Below are 18,753 nucleotides of genomic sequence, written 5' to 3'. Positions count from 1 at the left end.
CCAACAACTTATTGACATAAACTTTATGGCCTTCTGGACCATCACAAGTCTAGATCTGAGGTACCAACCTCAGATCTAGTCCTCTAACTTGACATGGATCTCAATCATGCCCAAAATGCCCCAAGTCTCAAACATAAGACAGATATAATTGCAATATAGCCAAAGCAAAAGCTTAATACCTCCAAAATATGCTCCAACTGAAGTAGATCCTAGATCTATACCACTCCGTTGCCGCAAGCCTCATGATCTTCAAGCCCCTTTCCACCAAAATCACTTATCTAGGCTCCAAATTGCTTCCAAGGACTCTCACTCATGATTTAGGGTTTCTGGATCTCAAAAGGGGAGTAAAGAGGTTGGGGAAAGGGTGTAATGTTCTTTAAATAGGGCACAACCCCCAAAATTAGGGTTTTTCTTGTCCAGACCAGACTCGTCGAGTCCACTAGCCGACTCGCCGAGCCGGTCACTTACTCAATACCCCGAATCCCGCTCCGACTTGTCGAGTTCCTCTCTGGACTCGACGAGTAGACTCATGACTTAGAGCTTTTCCTTTCTTCTTGGTCTTTCAGATTTTGGGTGTTACAACTCTCCCCCACTTAAACTAGATTTCGTCCTTGAAGTCCGCTACGGCCAACTGTCCTGCAATCCGCTCACTTTACCCTTGCCTGATGAGTATAACTCCGGCCGACCACTTCCATGGACCTTCTACCCGGTTACCCAGAATAAAACTAGTCTTCGTAGATATCAATCCTCAGGTGCACTCAAATCCCGCCAATCCTGAGCACACAACTCACTCAACTGACAATTCTTCCAGTACTCCCCGAGTACTTATGCTGAAAATCCTAGGGGTTCACCCCCTTTGTCCTTGCGCATTTTCTGGCCTTCCCAAGGCAACGTTCCACCATGAACAACCTCCTCTACCACTGTGAAAGACATATCCTTCATGGTATCAATTACTCCAGCCACACCCAGTGTTAGTCACTACTGCCGATACCCACCGAACACTTCATGTTACTATAACTTGGCGTTGAGCACCCAGCCCAGCGTATGGACCAGATAATCCTGCGAGTAAAAGATTCATCCCTGTAATGTTTAGACTCCAACGAGAGTTGCGCAACAGGTTCAAGCCTTTCCCTCTGGGATTATACAATGCTGTTGCGAGAGGCGTAGCACTCCTCGTCAACTAACTGACTCGTGCCATACTTCTCTGTCGTCACTTCCCTGCCTTAAAGTCCTGCCATTTCTCATTTGCCTTCCGAACGGACCGAGACCATCCTGGTCCCGTTACAGATTCTGCTGATAACTGAGTTATCGGATACTCACCAATCACTACAACTAGCACAATCTCTTAGTCGCTCCCAGCGACTTCCAAAGAAACTTCGGCTATCTACACTGCTCTATCTATTCTGCCACTCTGGCACTACAAGTCTTGGGATCCTCGATCCCCTATCTTGACCCTAAGATCCCTACCAGGCCCCACCTGTTCTACTATAATCTCACGGGCCTCGCCCATGGGTCTCACCTGACTATATCCTAGAGCGGTCTTCCCCTCTAGTCTCACCTGCCTAACTACTATCGCACAGGTCTCGCCCACGGGTCTCACCCAAACCATACTACTGAGCAATCTTGCTCCCAGGTCTCACCTAAATTGTTGCTAACATACGGGCCTCGCCCACGGGTCTCACCCAACTGCATACTGGAGTGGCCTCACCTAACACGGGCTATGTAGGCCAACTCCATACTAAACCTCAACGTCTTGGCCTTTCCTGTTTCCTGTCGCTAACTAGGAGATACGGGCCTCCGCCCTTACTCCGCGAACTAGGAGATACGAGCCTCCGCCCACACTCCACGAACTAATCTACTAATGAATGCTACGGCCTACCCGCAGTCTTACATCACTACCCTCACGACTTGCTGCTGGGAAATGATGCGGCTACCCCACAGTCTTATATCCCGCCTAAACTCGCACCTGGCGAAGGCTCTACGACCTGGTTTTCCCAAACCAGTCACCCACTAGACATGAAAACAAAACTCAAGGCTTGCAAGTTTCTCCAACTCCCAACTAACTTGATCCTCCATCCAAACAGCCGCTTGAGTTGTTTCCTTCCTTACCAAGACTGCGAAACCACCCCAGTCATGTACTTACTTCTATCCTTGGCCACGTGGATGGATCTCCCTCACTTCAACTTGACTAGGTCCTTACGGCTTACAGCTTAGAAGAATTTCCAATTCTTCCTACCATCCTCTGGTCACTTCGCTAAAAACCCGACTTACCACAATTGGGGATCTAATCGATCTATTTCCAATCGACACCTTCCCGAACTAGCGATGCACTACCAAGCTCCTCACAGGCATGGTGCAGATAATGCATCCTAAGTAACCCACTCTAAAGGAGACGACCTCCTACTATCATTCTAACATCCAAGGTATGCAGATGGCATATAAATCAATCACCAGCAGGCCGCAAAATTCCGAAGTATCAATATCAATACCGATGCAGAACCATAATAATAAGACCATATCATAAGCTGATAAAGAAATGAAAGAAGATATGTACCTAACACATCAGGCTGCTCACACCTCATCCGGAACCAACTGATGCGCCCAACTCCTCGCTGTAGGCGCCTCTGCCTGGCCCTGACGGCCATCGGTGATCCTCATGGTTGCAGGGGCAGGTGTTGTCACCTGTCCTACTGAATGCATACTCGGACAGTGGGCCTTCTTGTGGCCCTTCTGACTGCAATGGAAACATAACAGGTCTGATCCTTGGGTGGTGGTAGCAGTACAATCTCTGCTGAAATGACCAATCCGGCCGCACTTGAAGCAACCAAAATCACCACCGCTGCCATTCCTACACGCACCCTCGTGCGTCCTGCCGCATTTGCCACAGCAGCCCCGATCCTAAGGACCTCTCGATCTAGAGTCTGATTTCTTGGGCCTCTTGCTCGATCCTGTAGATACCTGAACCTCCTCCGACTTCCCCTTCCCGAGGTGCTCCAGATCGATCTCCCTTTCCCTAGCCCGATCAATCATATCCACCAGTGTCTTGCAGTTGGACAGACTCATAAACTCTCTGATGTCGTCTCTCAGCATATCATGATACTGGGCCTTCTTCATCTCCTCATCTGCAACATACTGCGGAACAAGAAGATCCCTTTCCCTGAACTTGGCGATGATCTCCGCCACCGTCTCGGTCGTCTGCTGTAGATCCTGGAACTCCCAGGCTAAATGTTGCACCTCAATAATTGGTGCAAACTCGGCCTTAAACATGGCCGAGAAATCACTCCATGTCATCGCGTCCAATACGGCATCATCCCTGATAGCATGACCAACCTCCTCCCACCAATCTCGTGCTTTGTCTTTCAGAAGACATGAGGCGAGTCGAACCTTGTCCCCCTCGGGACACCAGCTAGAACGAAAAGCGTTGGCGACATCAGTCAACCATCTGCCACTAGCAATGGGTTCCCTAGCCCCATGATAATCTGGTGCTCCACAAGCCCTAAAATCTCGGAAAGTCAAAGCACGCGCTCCCAACATAGCCATCAGCTCTGTGCGAAAGGCTCCAAGCCTCTCATCCAAAATCTCCAGGATGCCCTCCTTGACCGTGCCAAAGATCACAGGAGTCTGGTCAAGAATACCACGCGTAATCTCAGCTAATACAAACTCTCTCATCCGCTCCTCAAGCTGCTTGATCCCTGAGCCCGAACCTGACCCCTCTCTGACACCTGATCCATCCGCTGGCCCATCTTGCGATGTCGTCATTCTGAAAGCATACCATAACAAACATCATAATAGACATCACTATTGAGGGACCTCACACACACTGCAAGTTCCCTGGTTTTGTCTCGACCCCTCTTGAATCGAGTACAGATCATCTGCTTTCAGTAGTACGGGCCCATACTACCTTCCACATCTATCCGTACTTTTCTCAAGAATTGCCTCAACTCCACCAAGTCCCTTGCACGACCACCACTGCTCCCAGCACTAAACTCATCCTAGGCCTACCCTAGGGAAATCTCTGACCCAAACCAGTCCTCAGTTGCTGAAGGTTTCCTCGTAATGCCAATCAGCCATTCCCTGAATACCATCACATGTAATGAGGCTCAGATAATCCTTCAAGTAAAGGACTTGTCCCTACAACGGTTAGACTCAAACGAGAGTTGCGCAGTAGGGTCAAATCCAGAACTCTGAGATTATTCAACCCTGATCACATGTGACTTAACGTATTCATCTAATGACTAACTCCCATCACTCAGAATCCCACAAAGCATAGAGCAAGCAACATTCAGACAAAGGAAATTCTAACCATAACATAATCCAATCAAGCTGTTCTATCCTCTACATAGGAATCTGTACTAGCATGCAATATAAGCTCACATAATTAGGCATAACCTAAACAGGCTATCCTACCACTGTCTAACCAATGCTAGCATATAGCTCAATAAGCGCATATAACAGGTACATAAGGCATCCTCCTAGATCCTTAGCCCTAATCTAGCATGTTGATCACATAATCATATCATAACATAAACTTGTATGGATAATTTGGGAGAACTTACTTGAGCTCGGCTGATTGCATACACCACACCCTTTTCTATTTTCAAAGTTCTTTTTGCTTTTTCTAAAACCCTTTTCTTTCCTCAAAGTCCTTTTATAAATATGGTTTTTCTTTTTGAAAATTTTATACCACTTCCTCAGTTTGAGTTCAGACACACCCGGGAGTGTGCCCGAATCCCTCAAACCAAGGCTCTGATACCAATTTGTAACATCCCAAATTTCGAGTCCAAAAATTTATTTTAAAAACACTACTAGTTCATAACGTTAAGTCATTCAAACATACAAAAAGGGTTTATACGACAAATCATAGTTTCATTTCCAAAACACTTGCTTAATTATCAGAGTAAACATCCCAGGCTAACTTGTCAAGGTAAGTGCACTGCAACCCTCCTGAGCTCCTCTTCTGAAAACTGAATACCTGAAACCAAAACTGAAAACCATAAGCACGAAGCTTAGTGAGTTCCCCAACCTACCGCATACCACACATATCTACTGATCCATACATGTCATACATAACATTGTGCACATAACCACATACTAGGCTCCCGCCCGCTGCAATGGGCCTCGCCCGCTATCGGACCCCATCCATTACCAAGCCCCGCCTGGCTTCGAGCCCCGCTCCGCGTACAGATCTGTTTTCCTTAGGTCCCACCTGTCTCCGGGCCCCGCCCGATAACATATGATAATATACAATCGAATCACAACACATGAGTAACATACTCTACTGGATTACTGTACTAAGGCCCCTATCTTGGGCCTCGCCCTTGACCTATTACTGAAGAATCATGGAACCCCGTCCACGCTCCTACTGACAGTGAGATACGGGCCCAGCCTAAACTTACTCTTTTCCTCACTTGGACCTCGCACCTGCTCTACTACTAATGAGGTATGGAACACCGTCCACACTCTGATATTGGTGAGATACGAGACCTCGCCCACACTCACCTCCCTACCAGGCACATACATGTATCACACAGACAACAAGTATAACTATCATACAAACCATTCCTTGGGCACCCGCCCGCTAACATTGGACCTTAGTCCCGAATGTCATACTAGCATACTGTACCTAGGGCTAACCCCCGGGTCTTCCTACTCATAACTACATGGGTCGGCATTGTGGTTGTAGACCCATTCACAAAAGGGAAACTCACCTGCACTGCTGAACGTTGCTGATAACCCTCTGGCTGCTGTCCGATAACTTTTTGAACCGCTGCTCCACTAGCTCCCCGAGCTACAATTACCAATATAACACTTAGTTCCAAACTGAACTCTAGAAGACAAACTAAGTCAACTCTGGTCAAAGTCAACCTTCCAGTTGACTCGACTCGCCGAGTCAACGCATAGAATCGTCGAGTCCCTAAACTCAGAAACTCTCCAAATACGAATCAACTCGCTGAGTCACCCCAAGACTCGTCGAGTTCAACTATCTCTGAGTACCATCCTGTCCAACTCGTTGAGTCACCACTCAACTCACTGATCTGCGTCTTAACCAGAAAAGGTTAAGGTTCTGCGGCCAGACTCGTCGAGTCCAAGGCAATCTTCAACAAACTCGCCGAGTTGTTCTTCCAACTCGCCGATTCCACGTGCATGTTCATAAAACTCGCCGGGTACACCCATGTGACTCGTCGATTCTCTTCAGATCTCAATCCATACATTAGCTTTTCGAGCCATGCAGGGGCTCCAATCCATAGATCCACTCTTCTACAGTCTATCCCCCACGTAAAGTTACAAACTTTATGTGAAACCAAGGAGCTAGAGGCCCAAAACACTCTAGGGCTAGGGTTTAAGACAAAGGGGATTCACCAACAACTTATTGACATAAATTTTATGGCCTTCTGGACCATCACAAGTCTAGATCTGAGGTAGAAACCTCAGATCTAGGCCTCTAACTTGACATGGATCTCAATCATGCCCAAAATGCCCCAAGTCTCAAACATAAGATAGATCTAATTGCAATATAGCCAAAGCAACAGCTTAATACCTCCAAAATATGCTCCAACTGAAGTAGATTCCAGATCTATACCACTCCCTTGCCGCAAGCCTCTTGATCTTCAAGCCCCTTTCCACCAAAGTCACTTATCTAGGCTCCAAATTGCTTCCAAGGACTCTCACTCACGATTTAGGGTTTCTGGATCTCAAAAGGGGAGTAAAGAGGCTGGGGAAAGGGTGTAATGTTCTTTAAATAGGGCACAACCCCCAGAATTAGGGTTTATCTTGTCCAGACCAGACTCGCCGAGTCCACTAGCCGACTCGTCGAGCCGGTCACTTACTCAATACCCCGGATCCCGCTCTGATTCGTCGAGTTCCTCCCTGGACTCGACGAGTAGACTCATGACTTAGAGCTTTTCCTTTCTTTTCTTGGTCTTTCAGATTCTAGTTGTTACATTAAAGGCTTAAGAGTGTTCTTATTATTAGACGAGTTAAAGACTAACATCTTATAAAGTTGACAAATTATTGGTGTTTCTACTAAGATGGAATTCTATTTTACATTCTTCATCACCTTCCAACCTCCCAAGAACAATCAAAGAGTTTAAAGGTTGTAATATTTTCTTCCTATGGTTGTTTAAATCTTTTCATGTTGACAAACATTGATCTGTTAAAATAGTTTTAAGTTTATTCAACGATTTTAAACTTCTGTTGTCGTTTCTAGTGTTTTTGGAAACTGTTTTTTGAATAAAACTCAATAGCCTCATGTTTGGATCAGGTTGTGTTATGTTTGCTTCACCCATCGTCTTCATCTTCATGGTCTTTGATTGGATTTTATCGGTGATCTCAACTTCCGGCGATCAACGATGACGGTTTTGAAGGATACCCTAGAATTGCTTTCTTGTTTCTAATTTATCAGCGATCTCAGTTTCCGATCGTCCCATGATTCGTTTTCATAAATCAATTTGCATATGGAATTGTATTGGTTTTTTTGCACATAGGGTTGTGTTTTTTGTTTATAGAGGTTTTACTCCAAGAAAGAAGATACTACAAGTTTGTTCATCTTATCCAAGTTCTTGGATGAGCAGGTTTGAGTTTTGGATTTTTTTTTCAGGACATAATTTCATTGTTTTTTACATGCTAGATGAGGATGAGTGTTATATACACCACCGAAGCTCAAGTGTTCACGATTGCTTCTTTGATTCCCACCTATTTGTGAGATGCATTGGTGGTTGGAGGTTTTCTGAAGTCGAAGTCGCCGGAGTTGGGATGAGGGTATTGGAGTCGGGAGAAAGACCGACAGAAAAAGGATGGGAAGGAAGGGAGGGATCAAGGGGGTGAGTAGCCCTAATTGTTTTATTATAATATAAATACTGATTAAACCAACATTTCAGTAATTTATTGTGTTCAATGAAACGTATCTTGTTAAATGAATTCTTTGAATCAGTTGCATGTGACTTTTGTTAAGAAGCTTACTGTTCATTTTGCACAACCGATAAAACAAAAAGGTAATGTCACTTGTTGGCTTCCTTGCCCCATCATACCCCACATGATATTATTTGTCAATAATTTTTTTTTATTATTGGCCCTATGATCATATCTTTTCTATATTTTTCTATCTTTCATTTGTTAAAGTTCAAATGAGTTGAAATAATAGATGAAATCATTACATTATTCACTGAAACCAAATTGCTATGGGGTCGACCATTGGATTTTACTTCATTCCCACTACATGTAGATCACGACCTATCGGCCTTGAACATCCGTCAACTGTCTCATGCCCATGTGCATGGTGAACAATTACCTATCATTAACTAGATTCAGATTCAAGAAAATTAACTTTAATCACATTATATTCAAGTTTTCAACATCGAGTGAAATAAAGGAAACATATATAATATATTGTAGTAAACTTAAAACATTTGAGTTCAATAAGTTTTGAGTTGATCACAATATACAATGATCTTTGCAACTGAACATGTAATCGGCTTATTAGTTTTCTTTGTGATCCATGTGATTTATTTTGACGACCAACGTCAAATTACATGAAGGCTAGTTATATTATACATACAGATAAATTAATGTTAAAACTAGAGGGTATATATATAAATATAAATGACATTGCAATTATGATTTATGAAAATACTTCTTGGGAAATTGATTATTGTTGTCAACTTTGTTAATCAAACCCTATTAGATGAGAAAATTCTATTGTATACGACTTTTATTTAAATGGAAAGGTATTCATTTAACATAAGAGATAAAAACAAACGACAAAACGACAGTCTACCACGTTCTATCATATCTTTTTTCCACTGCTTTCTTTTTCTTAAGCCGTATGACCACATGGTTTATAATCTTTTACAATTGTGGTCCATTCAAGATTAGATAATTAAGAATGTGATGAGAATCCTTGATTTGTTAAATTGATATAGGAATAATGACTTAAAAGAGTAATATATTTTTTGATTTGTACACATTTAGTCATTGACTTTTTTTTTCATATTTACCCCTTCAACTTGTTAAACTATACACATTTAGTTATTATGACCGGCTACTCCAAGCAGTGGCGGATCCAGAAAAAAAAATATTACTGGAGTCCATCTTATATGAAAAATTAAACACAAATTTGAACCTAGAAAAAAATCTGAAATTTTAAGGTTTCTTTGGGAGTTTTTTTGTTAAAAATATTACAAAAGTATATTTTTTTCAGCAAAAGTGGGTGTCAAAGGGATAATTTCAGCAAAAAATAATTTTTTAAAGGTTGTTTTTCCGCAAAAATGGGTGCCAAAATGGATAATTTCAAGAAACCATAAATTTTCTAAGAGTTATTTTAGTAAAATGTGGTTAATATCAACTTTCAAGTGGGGTCCATGGACCCCCCTTTTTACACTGTGGCTCCACCACTGACTCCAGGTTAGCCGGTAAAAATGACTTAATATGGTAATATATTTCTCATTTTGTACACATTTAGTTCTAAATATTTTTTTGTTGCAAAATAAGTAATTTTTGTTTTTGTAGTCATTCAGTACTTATTATGAATGATTTCTTTAGGTTTTTCTCACGACATCTTACGTGGGATAGTCATATGGTGGTAGGATAGGTTGAAGTGGTCCTGCTATATATTGTAGGTCAAGATACCTGGTGTGGGCCGGCTGTAAGCCGTAGGCACAGAGGCTCGAAAAGAGCAGTTGGGTTAAGGCGGCATGCCGACAAACCTTGGGTATTCCAGTCTGATGACTGATTGGACCTGTTGCATGTTGGCATTCCAGTCCGATGACTAATTGGTCCAAGGTATTCCAATCTGATGAGTGTGGACTCGTCATGCATGATAATACGTTTATTGTATCGAGTATTTCGGGGAAAACTCACTAAACTTTATGCTTACCTAGTTGTTTATATTTTTAGGCTCTATCGATTCTCGTGGAAAGTCGAAGGCATGACTGACACACTCATTAACAATATTAATGATTCTACGTTTCTTATATTACTCTGATTTTTTATAATGTATTTTGGAATAAACGTTTTTTCTTAATAATGGATTTATAATTAGCTACTTTTTCCTTATTTAAAAATGAAAAAATTTTGTTGTAAAAATAAGATGTTACACATAAACATCAACAACTCTACACACTTCATCAATGATTGTCTCACGTTAGATGTCATGAGAAAAACCTAAAGAAATCATTCATAAGTACTGAATGGGTATAAAATCAAAAATGATTTATTTTGAAACAAAAAAATATTAAGGAATAAATATGTACAAAAATATTAAGGACTAAATGTGTACAAAATGAAAAATTTAATACCCTATTAAGTTATTTTCCTAACTAACTTGGAGTAACGGTCATAAGGACGAAATATATACAGTTTAACAAATTGAAGGAGTAATATGAATGAAAAAAAACTCAATGATCAAATATACACAAATCGAAAAATATATTATCCTTTTAAATGAGTATCTCATTGATGTAAATACAATAATATACATCATTGATAATTTACTACCACGTCAACATCTTGATAACAACCCATTAATAACATTTCACATCTATAAAATGGTTCTCGAGTCATGTTGACGTGGTGAACGAGACTAGACCACATATAGACGTCTTGATCAGAGTTTAAGAAAACAATCGTTGTTAATGTTTTCATATCGATGCGACATGTAAACACATTTTTATAATTGCCTATATATTCTTTGGAGTATCTATTCAAGAAATTGATTTATATACGATATTTTTTATTCATATATAATTAATTATGCTTAATTAAGTTATAAAATACAACATTTTAAAACATAAATTGTTATATAAAAAAATTATTAAATACAAATCACAATTTTCTTTAAACAAAGCCTATTTTAAAGAGAATTTTATGATTGTATATTATATTATTATTGAAACTATCATTTGAATGATATGGTTTTCTATCTTTTGTATAAGAAAACCATCAATTTGAATAATACGACAAAAAGCACACCGTTTATAAATAATTAAAGGTTAAATATGAGACTGATAAAAGGACCAAAGATCTTAATAGTCACATGAAGAATGATTCGATGACGAAAAGAAGAATCACAATATTATTTTATTCAACACATAACACATGATGAAATTTGAAGATATACTAATAACAATTAGATTCAGAATCACGCCGGAAAAGTGTGATCGGCGGCAGACCTCCAGACGATGTCTCTAAGCGCCGGCCGGAGCTCGTTGCTACAGAACTGGTTGTATTCCAGGGTGTCGCCGCTAGATTTCTTCACTTCCACCACCAGAAACGACGGAGTGACGGCGAAGAGCTCCGCCGCTATCCCTAACTTCCCTTTTCTTCCATTTTCATGTCCCTGCAACCTTAAACTGCTCTCGTCGCCGCTTTTCTTCACGCTAAACTTCATCGACTTCGCCACTTCTTCCAGCTTCGACACCACCGCCTCCGCCTTCTCCGTCGTCGCGAACCTCATTTCTTCCTTTTCCTCTCTCTTCTTCTCTTCAAACAACGGCGACAGATCAAATCCTTCTGATAATGAAATGATGTGAAACGCATTCAATGTTTTAGCATCCTTGCCTTTAGATTGCACTCCTTCGTCGTCAATCAAGAACTTGGAGGTCTTCGGCGCCGACTTCTTAAACCAGGGTGATATCATGATCTTCGAGATGGTAATCCGAGTGCTGGGATTTGGGTCTAGTAATTTCGTGATCAATTTTCGAGCGTCGGAAGAAAACCACGGTGGACATTTGAAATCTCCCCGGTAAATCTTCCGATACATCGCGACAATGTTCTCGTCCTGAAAAGGCAAGAATCCAGCGAGAAGAACGTAGAGGATAACACCACATGACCAGATATCGGCTTTTGCTCCGTCGTATCCTTTTTTCCCGATTATTTCCGGTGCGACGTACGCCGGTGTCCCACACGTCGTGTGTAACAGTCCATCCTGCCGGAGATGATCGCAAAAAGCGCTGAGTCCAAAATCCGTCACTTTTAAATTACCTTCTTCATCTAACAGCAAATTCTCCGGCTTCAGATCGCGGTGATACACACCTCGGCTATGACAGAAATCAACGGCGGAAATGAGCTGCTGGAAGTAGCTTCTGGCAACATCCTCTCGCAACCGCCCTTTCGCAATTTTGGAGAACAATTCACCGCCTCTAACCAGTTCCATAGCGAAGTAGATCTTCGATTTACTCGCCATAACCTCGTAAAGCTCGACAATGTTAGGATGACGTACCATCTTCATCACCGAAATCTCTCTCTTAACCTGATCCATCATTCCGACCTTAATAACCTTCTCTTTCCCCACAACCTTCATCGCCACACTTTTTCCGTTATGCACGTTCTTCGCATGGTACACCTTCGCAAAAGTGCCGTGACCTAGCTGCCGGCCAAGCTCGTACTTTCCATGTAGGACGCCGTTGTTTCTGTCTTCACCTGCCATCTGTTCGACGAAATGCTTCTGTAAATTACAAAGTAAAAGAAATAGACACTAATCAGGCGTGTAGTTCACCCGTCTTCGACGTGTTTCCGGTGGCAAGTTCTGCCGCCGATGGGTCGTTTAGCCCTTCCTCGGTTAGACAGCCGCGAATCTCCACTCATCTCTCTGCATTCCCTAAGTAGAATTCGTATTCTCACTCTTATTAACTATTTTTCTGGTATTAGGGTTTTCTGAATAGGAGGTGATTATATAGGCGGTTTCAGAGAGGGAAATTACTTTTCTATCCCTGAGATTGGAATCTGATCCAACGGCTGTGGATTAAGCTATGTATCTGGACAAGAGTCGCTATCGGACGTCCGAATTGCAGTTATGATTGTGGACACGTTACGAACGATTATACGACGATATTGAGAGGTCTATAAATACGTACAAAAATATATATATAAAAAATGATGATAATTTTTTTTAGGGTTATTGCTATTTTATAAGAATCAATTATTGAAAATGTTTGATTTGATTGTTATCGCATTTAATAAATAAAGTTTATGTATTTTGTTTGTTAAGGGTTTCGCTATCGGAGTATTATTGATGTCAAAAAAACATGAAAACCGGTAGATGAATAAAGTTGCACATAAGATGTTGGTTGCATGTCTATTTGATAGGACTTTGGAGATGTTGGTTGCATGTCTATTTGATAGGACTTTGGAGCTGTTAATCTGTCTAAAGCCTAAACCATAGATCGCCACAAAAACAATATGGTCGATTACTTTTAAAATTTGTTGTATACCCTTATAATTTTAGAAATTAATTTCATTTATTAAAGAGCTAGGTGTGACACTCATGTATTACATGAGTTTTAATAATTTGAAAATTTTGAATTTATAAGAAAAATGAGAAATTTTTTGAATTATTAAAATTAATGAGGCTTTAATGTATTGAATACATTACATATATAAACCCTTTCTAATAAATAACTTTTATATATATATATATATATATATATATATATATATATATATATATATATATATATATATATATTACCTTATATATTACATGTGGAACTTTAATTTAATAAAATGAAAAATACAATAAAATGACAAGTGGAAAATAGAAAATTTAAAAATTCTAGAAAATGTCATGTGTCTAAATGAATGAGAAGAGGACATGTGGCAAAAAAAACCTTTATTTATTATAGTAGATATGATATACATGTTACTTTGAATACAAAACTGCAAAAATGGTTTTTTTGGTATGTATTTTTCTTAGATTTTGGTCTACACCTCAATTATTTTGAATTGACAGTCTTTTTTTAGCTAGTTTCATTACGTATTTCGTCCATTTAAAAATTTGAAATAAGTATAATACCTTTGGTTGTATTTATTTTCCATTTTTCGTTCATTTTACTTTTAAATTTAATATTTATATATTTATTCCAATTATTGAAAAATAAGAGAGGGTCTCTCTCTCTCTCTCTCTCTTTCACACACACACACACACATCTACCATCCACTACATCTCATATCCCCCATTTATCCTCTTTTATTCTTTTTCATCACTTGATCTGAGTAATCCTAAAAAAAATCAATTTCTTGAGAGTAAATTACACGAATGGTCCTAATAGTTTGGAGTAATTTGCATGTTTGGTTCCTAATTTATTTTTTTAATTCAGAAGGTCCTTACAGTTTGTTTTTGTTGTGCGTTTGGTCCCTGTATTACCTAAAAATACTATTTTGCCCTAGATTTTTTAATTTATTTAAGTAAGGTGGGTAGGTAAGGTAAGCTAAAGTGAGGTGAAGTGGGGTTGGGTGTGTTTATTTAAATAAATTAAAAAATCAATGGCAAAATAGTCTTTTTAGGTTAGACAGGGATCAAGCGCGCAACAAAAACAAACGGTAGAGACCTTCCGAGTTAAAAAATAAGTTAGGGACCAAACATGCAAATTACCCCAATCATAAGGACCATTCATGTAATTTTCTCATTTCTTAGTGACCGATTGATTTATTCCAGATGTGAAGAAGACACGCATTGTGTATCACTTTAAAGGTGAAGAATCATTCCATTTATGCAACAATTGTATCTTTTATTACTGCTTCATAACTTTCATTGATAACTTTACTCAACATTTTTAGCCGCTCACTGATTTCACAAGTAAAAAATGTAAGTAATGTGGCTTTTATGAAATGGATCATATCAAATTCGATAAAGTATTTAATGAATGGGAATTATGTCCTTCTTTTACATCCCCTAATGATTGATACATTCACACCAAAGACAATGAATTTTGTTAAATGTGACTCGAGCATTTGGATCACTTAGGTCCCAATGGAGCACTTGAGTTTCATGGAGCAAGTGACAAAGGAATAGATCATCTAAGATGGATTTGGATCATTATCATCTAACAAAGGAATGGATCTCCCAAAAGGGGGTTTAGAGCAACTTGGAGTGGTTTAGAGCATCTTGGAGTGGCTTGGAGCAACTTGGAGTGACTTGGAGCAACTGGGAACAACTTGGAGCGCTTGGAGCAACTTAAAGGAACTGGGAGCAACTTAGAGAACCTAGAGCAACATGGATCAATATGGAACATCATGTTGCGCCATGTAAAAAGAAGTTGCGCCATCCTTGGGGATGTTGAACCAAATGATAGCATGATGTGCCATCATGTCTGAAGTTGCACCAAGGTAATGTTGAGCCAAAGAGATGTTGACCCAAGTGAATATGTTAAGCCAATGAGATGTTGATCTATGAAGATGATATTCCTCCATCAAGAAGGGAAGTTGTGCCATCATGGACCATCTTGGTACATAATGCTGTTGGAATAGTGTCTCAGGCTGCAACTATATTAGGCAAGTATTTGACCCGATTGTGCATGGTCCTTTTGGGTTGCCTTCACCATAGCAACTTGACAGGATGATTTATAATGAGAGAAGAAATATTATTAATATATTATGAGAATAATATAAGGAATAATAATATTGTTATTTGATTAATATAAGTCATAAATTAATTAGGAATTAATTTGGTGACTTAAAGAGATTAATTAAATAAAAGGGCATAAACTATCAATTGTATGATAGTTGTACTTTGGGTTGTAATCCCTTAAGGATAAGTGGACGATTTTAGGGCTTTGGATAGACCTAGAAATTGTCCAAGGTTTATCATAAGGGGGATTGGATTGCTTAGGGCCTAAGTTATCCAATTAGGGTTTAAGGGTGAAACCCTAGGAACCTTACAAGTATAACTAGACCCAAGGAGTCAAGGAAATCGGCACTCTTACCTTTGGAAGAACCCTAGCCGACTTCTTGCCCTCTCCCATCTCTCTTTAATCATCCTCTTGCTAAGTTGGTGTTTGTAAGCCATTAGAGGAGTGACAATTGTGACTCTAAGCTCCAAGGACAAGAAGATTCAAGCAAGCAACTTAAGGTATTCTTCTAGATCTGTTTTTCTTATGTTATTAGCTAGATCTATTGTTCAAAAGTCTTGGATGCAATGCATGTGCAATTAGAGAAACCTAGATCCAAGCATTAGGGTTTGTATATGCACATAGGAATGTTCATATGGCTAAAACCCATCAGTGGTATCAGAGCCTTGATTGGTGTCTATTGAATTGATGCATTGGTTGCTTGATTGTTGCTTGCAAAATTCGAATTTTGTCATTCTGCCTGATGAACTCGGCGAGTTCCATAGTGGACTCGGCGAGTAGGCCTCAACTCGGCAAGTCCATTGTGGTACTCGGCGAGTTCGAGCGTCAGAAAGAGCTAATTTTGGGATTTCTTGTTGTTTATCTTTTGGAAACTTACCTTAGTCTTAATGGGTCAATATAAATCCGATTTTAATATATATTTGATTATATTCTTGACCTAATTGAAGATAATTATCAATTAATTGAATAATAATTTTCTTATGTGATAATTGATTAATTATTTTAATTAAATTGGTAAATTGTTTTGCAAGAAATAATTGAATAAATCAAATATGGATAATTATGTGATTAAATGTTAATTTGGATTATTTGTTATTTGATCCCTTATGTTTTAAAAAGTTTAAAACTTGTCCTCGAGTTTTGAAATTTATGTTTTGTGATTAAAAGTTTAATTTAGACAATTTAAATTTCAAACCCTAGAATTTTACAAGTTTAAAATTCAACCCTATACTAATATAATATTACAAGATTAATATATATATATATATATATATATATATATATATATATATATATATATATATATATGCAAAATTAAAATGCTAGTCTTACCGTTAGTAGGCCTCATTCACGAAGCCAGTCTATAAGGTGGGTATAAGGTTGCGGCCTATAAAATGGCGCTTAATGGGTGTACACTCACACCCACCGCTTGCTTGATCGGTGGAGGGTTGTTAGTCGAACGGGTAGGATAGGGCAACCTCATCTCCTCATTAAAAGTATAATATGAAATACAAAGTAACTACATGTTTTTCAAAATTCCCAATCCTAGTTACTTTAGGAAAAGTGAATTGATGCAATCCCATGAAATTACACTTTGCACCCTTGCTAAGAAGTTAGTGGAGCGTGTGTGGTTTACCGGCACACTAATTGGTTCTAAGCAAAGGTGGCAAAGGGTGATTCATTGTTTATCATAGTTCGATGGAGCATGTATGGTTTACCGGCACATCGAATAGGTGATTGTTACAATGAAGGCACCGTGTGAATTTGCATGGTAATTCACACCCACTTTGTGATCCTCAGTATCCCAATCACAACGAGAGGGGCATATCGAGATTTAAACATGTCATTGAAAGGTTCAATGAATCTCATCCAAACCTAGGAATTCTCAATACATTTAGAACTTAAAGTTATGTTTTCATGGTGGAGAATTAGTGAATCGTCATTCACTTACCTTCAAATTGTTTTCATGTTAGATTACGGCATCCCTTTTCTAATATGTAAATATTGTTGTTGGATCCTAACCCTAATTTTTCTTATTGGGTGATAATTAGGGATTCAAATTCTAATCTATCTTTGTCCTTTCTATTTGTAGATGTCGAACGCGAACAACATTGCTGCTAGTTCATTCAAATTGATGAGCCTTTGCCAAAAGGTGACTTTCGATGGAACAAACTTTAGCGAATGGATAAGATACATTCGCACGATTGCTCGCTACGAGGACAAGGAGTATGTCCTTGATGAGAAGCTCGAGAAGATCAACCCAGAAATCGCTACTCCGGCTGAAATGACTGCTATTGAGACTCATGAACGTGATGCGACGAAGGTTCATTGCATCATGATAGCCACAATGAACGCCGAATTCCAAAAGTCCTACGAGGACATGTATCCATATGAAATGCACCAAGACTTATTGGAGAGATACCATCAAAACGCGAGGCAGGAACGTTACGAGATCTTCACTAACATGATCTCCGCTAAAATGGGTCATGGAGAATCTCTAACCATGCACCTGTAAAAGATGCAAAGGTATGTCGATCGTCTTCGCAAGTTGAATGTTGACTTTGGGGAAGACTTGGCTATCGACATGGTGCTTCACTCCTTGCCTCCGTGTTACAATCAATTTAGGATGACCTACCACATGAACAAGGATGAGGTCACCCTAAGTAAGCTCCAAGGTCTCCTTAGAGTTACTGAGAGCAACCTCAAGGATAAGTCTGTTGCACCAACTCCCAATCCACCAGTTGCTCCTGTTTTGGCAATTGGGAAAGGTAGGGGTAAGAAGAGGAAGGCTCCGTCTAAGAGCTACCGCAAGGGAAAGTCCCGATATGTTCCTCTTCTAGTGGGACCAAAGTTGATCCTACTAAGCCCAACCCTAACCCAAAGGAGGTAGAGTGCCACCATTGCCACAAAATAGGGCATTGGAAGAGAAGCTGCCCAGAATACCTACAAGCCATCAAGGAAGGAAAGATTAAGCCATCTTTCGCAGGTATATACACAATTAAATCTAATGATTCATCTCATGCTATTTCTTGGGTCCTAGATACCGGGTGTGGTTACCACATTTGTTCTGAATTGCAGGGACTAAGAAGAAATAGGGATGTGGAGCATGGAAGAATAAATCTAATCATGGGGAACAAAAGATCGTCGCCTGTGACCAAGATTGGAGTGTATTCTTTAGTGCTTAGTAATGGTTTATGTTTAGATTTGAATAATTGTTGCTACTCGCCAGAAATGGCAAGAAACATCATTTCGTTTCATGGTTTGTTTAGACAAGGATTTAGATTTTCTTTTAATAATGAGAATGGTTCGATTTATGCTTATCTAAATGGTGTCTTATATTTTGAAGCAATGCCATGTAATGGAATTTATGAAATTGTTATGATTGTATATAACCTAGGAAATGATGTTTTAT

The 18,753-nt window shown here is 39.6% G+C and overlaps 1 protein-coding gene across 1 annotated transcript; it reads right to left on the bottom strand.

Annotated features, from left to right (window-relative positions):
- Positions 1–11,045: 11,045 nt before the first annotated feature.
- LOC145063191 (CBL-interacting serine/threonine-protein kinase 6-like) lies at positions 11,046–12,648 on the bottom strand. The gene has a single exon (XM_079010776.1). It carries the CDS (start codon positions 12,419–12,421, stop codon positions 11,135–11,137), a length of 1,287 nt encoding a protein of 428 aa, XP_078866902.1. The 5' UTR covers positions 12,422–12,648; the 3' UTR covers positions 11,046–11,134.
- Positions 12,649–18,753: the final 6,105 nt, after the last annotated feature.

This window comes from Lactuca serriola, chromosome 7 (assembly GCF_051521515.1).
Source record: "Lactuca serriola cultivar US96UC23 chromosome 7, Lser_US96UC23_V15, whole genome shotgun sequence".
NCBI classification, from domain to species: Eukaryota; Viridiplantae; Streptophyta; class Magnoliopsida; order Asterales; family Asteraceae; genus Lactuca; species Lactuca serriola.
This window is presented reverse-complemented; position numbering and strand designations above follow the sequence as displayed.

Bases quoted from the DNA above. Each gene is read 5' to 3' on its own strand.
- LOC145063191 (XM_079010776.1), bottom strand. From the start codon at position 12,421: ATGGCAGGTGAAGACAGAAACAACGGCGTCCTACATGGAAAGTACGAG.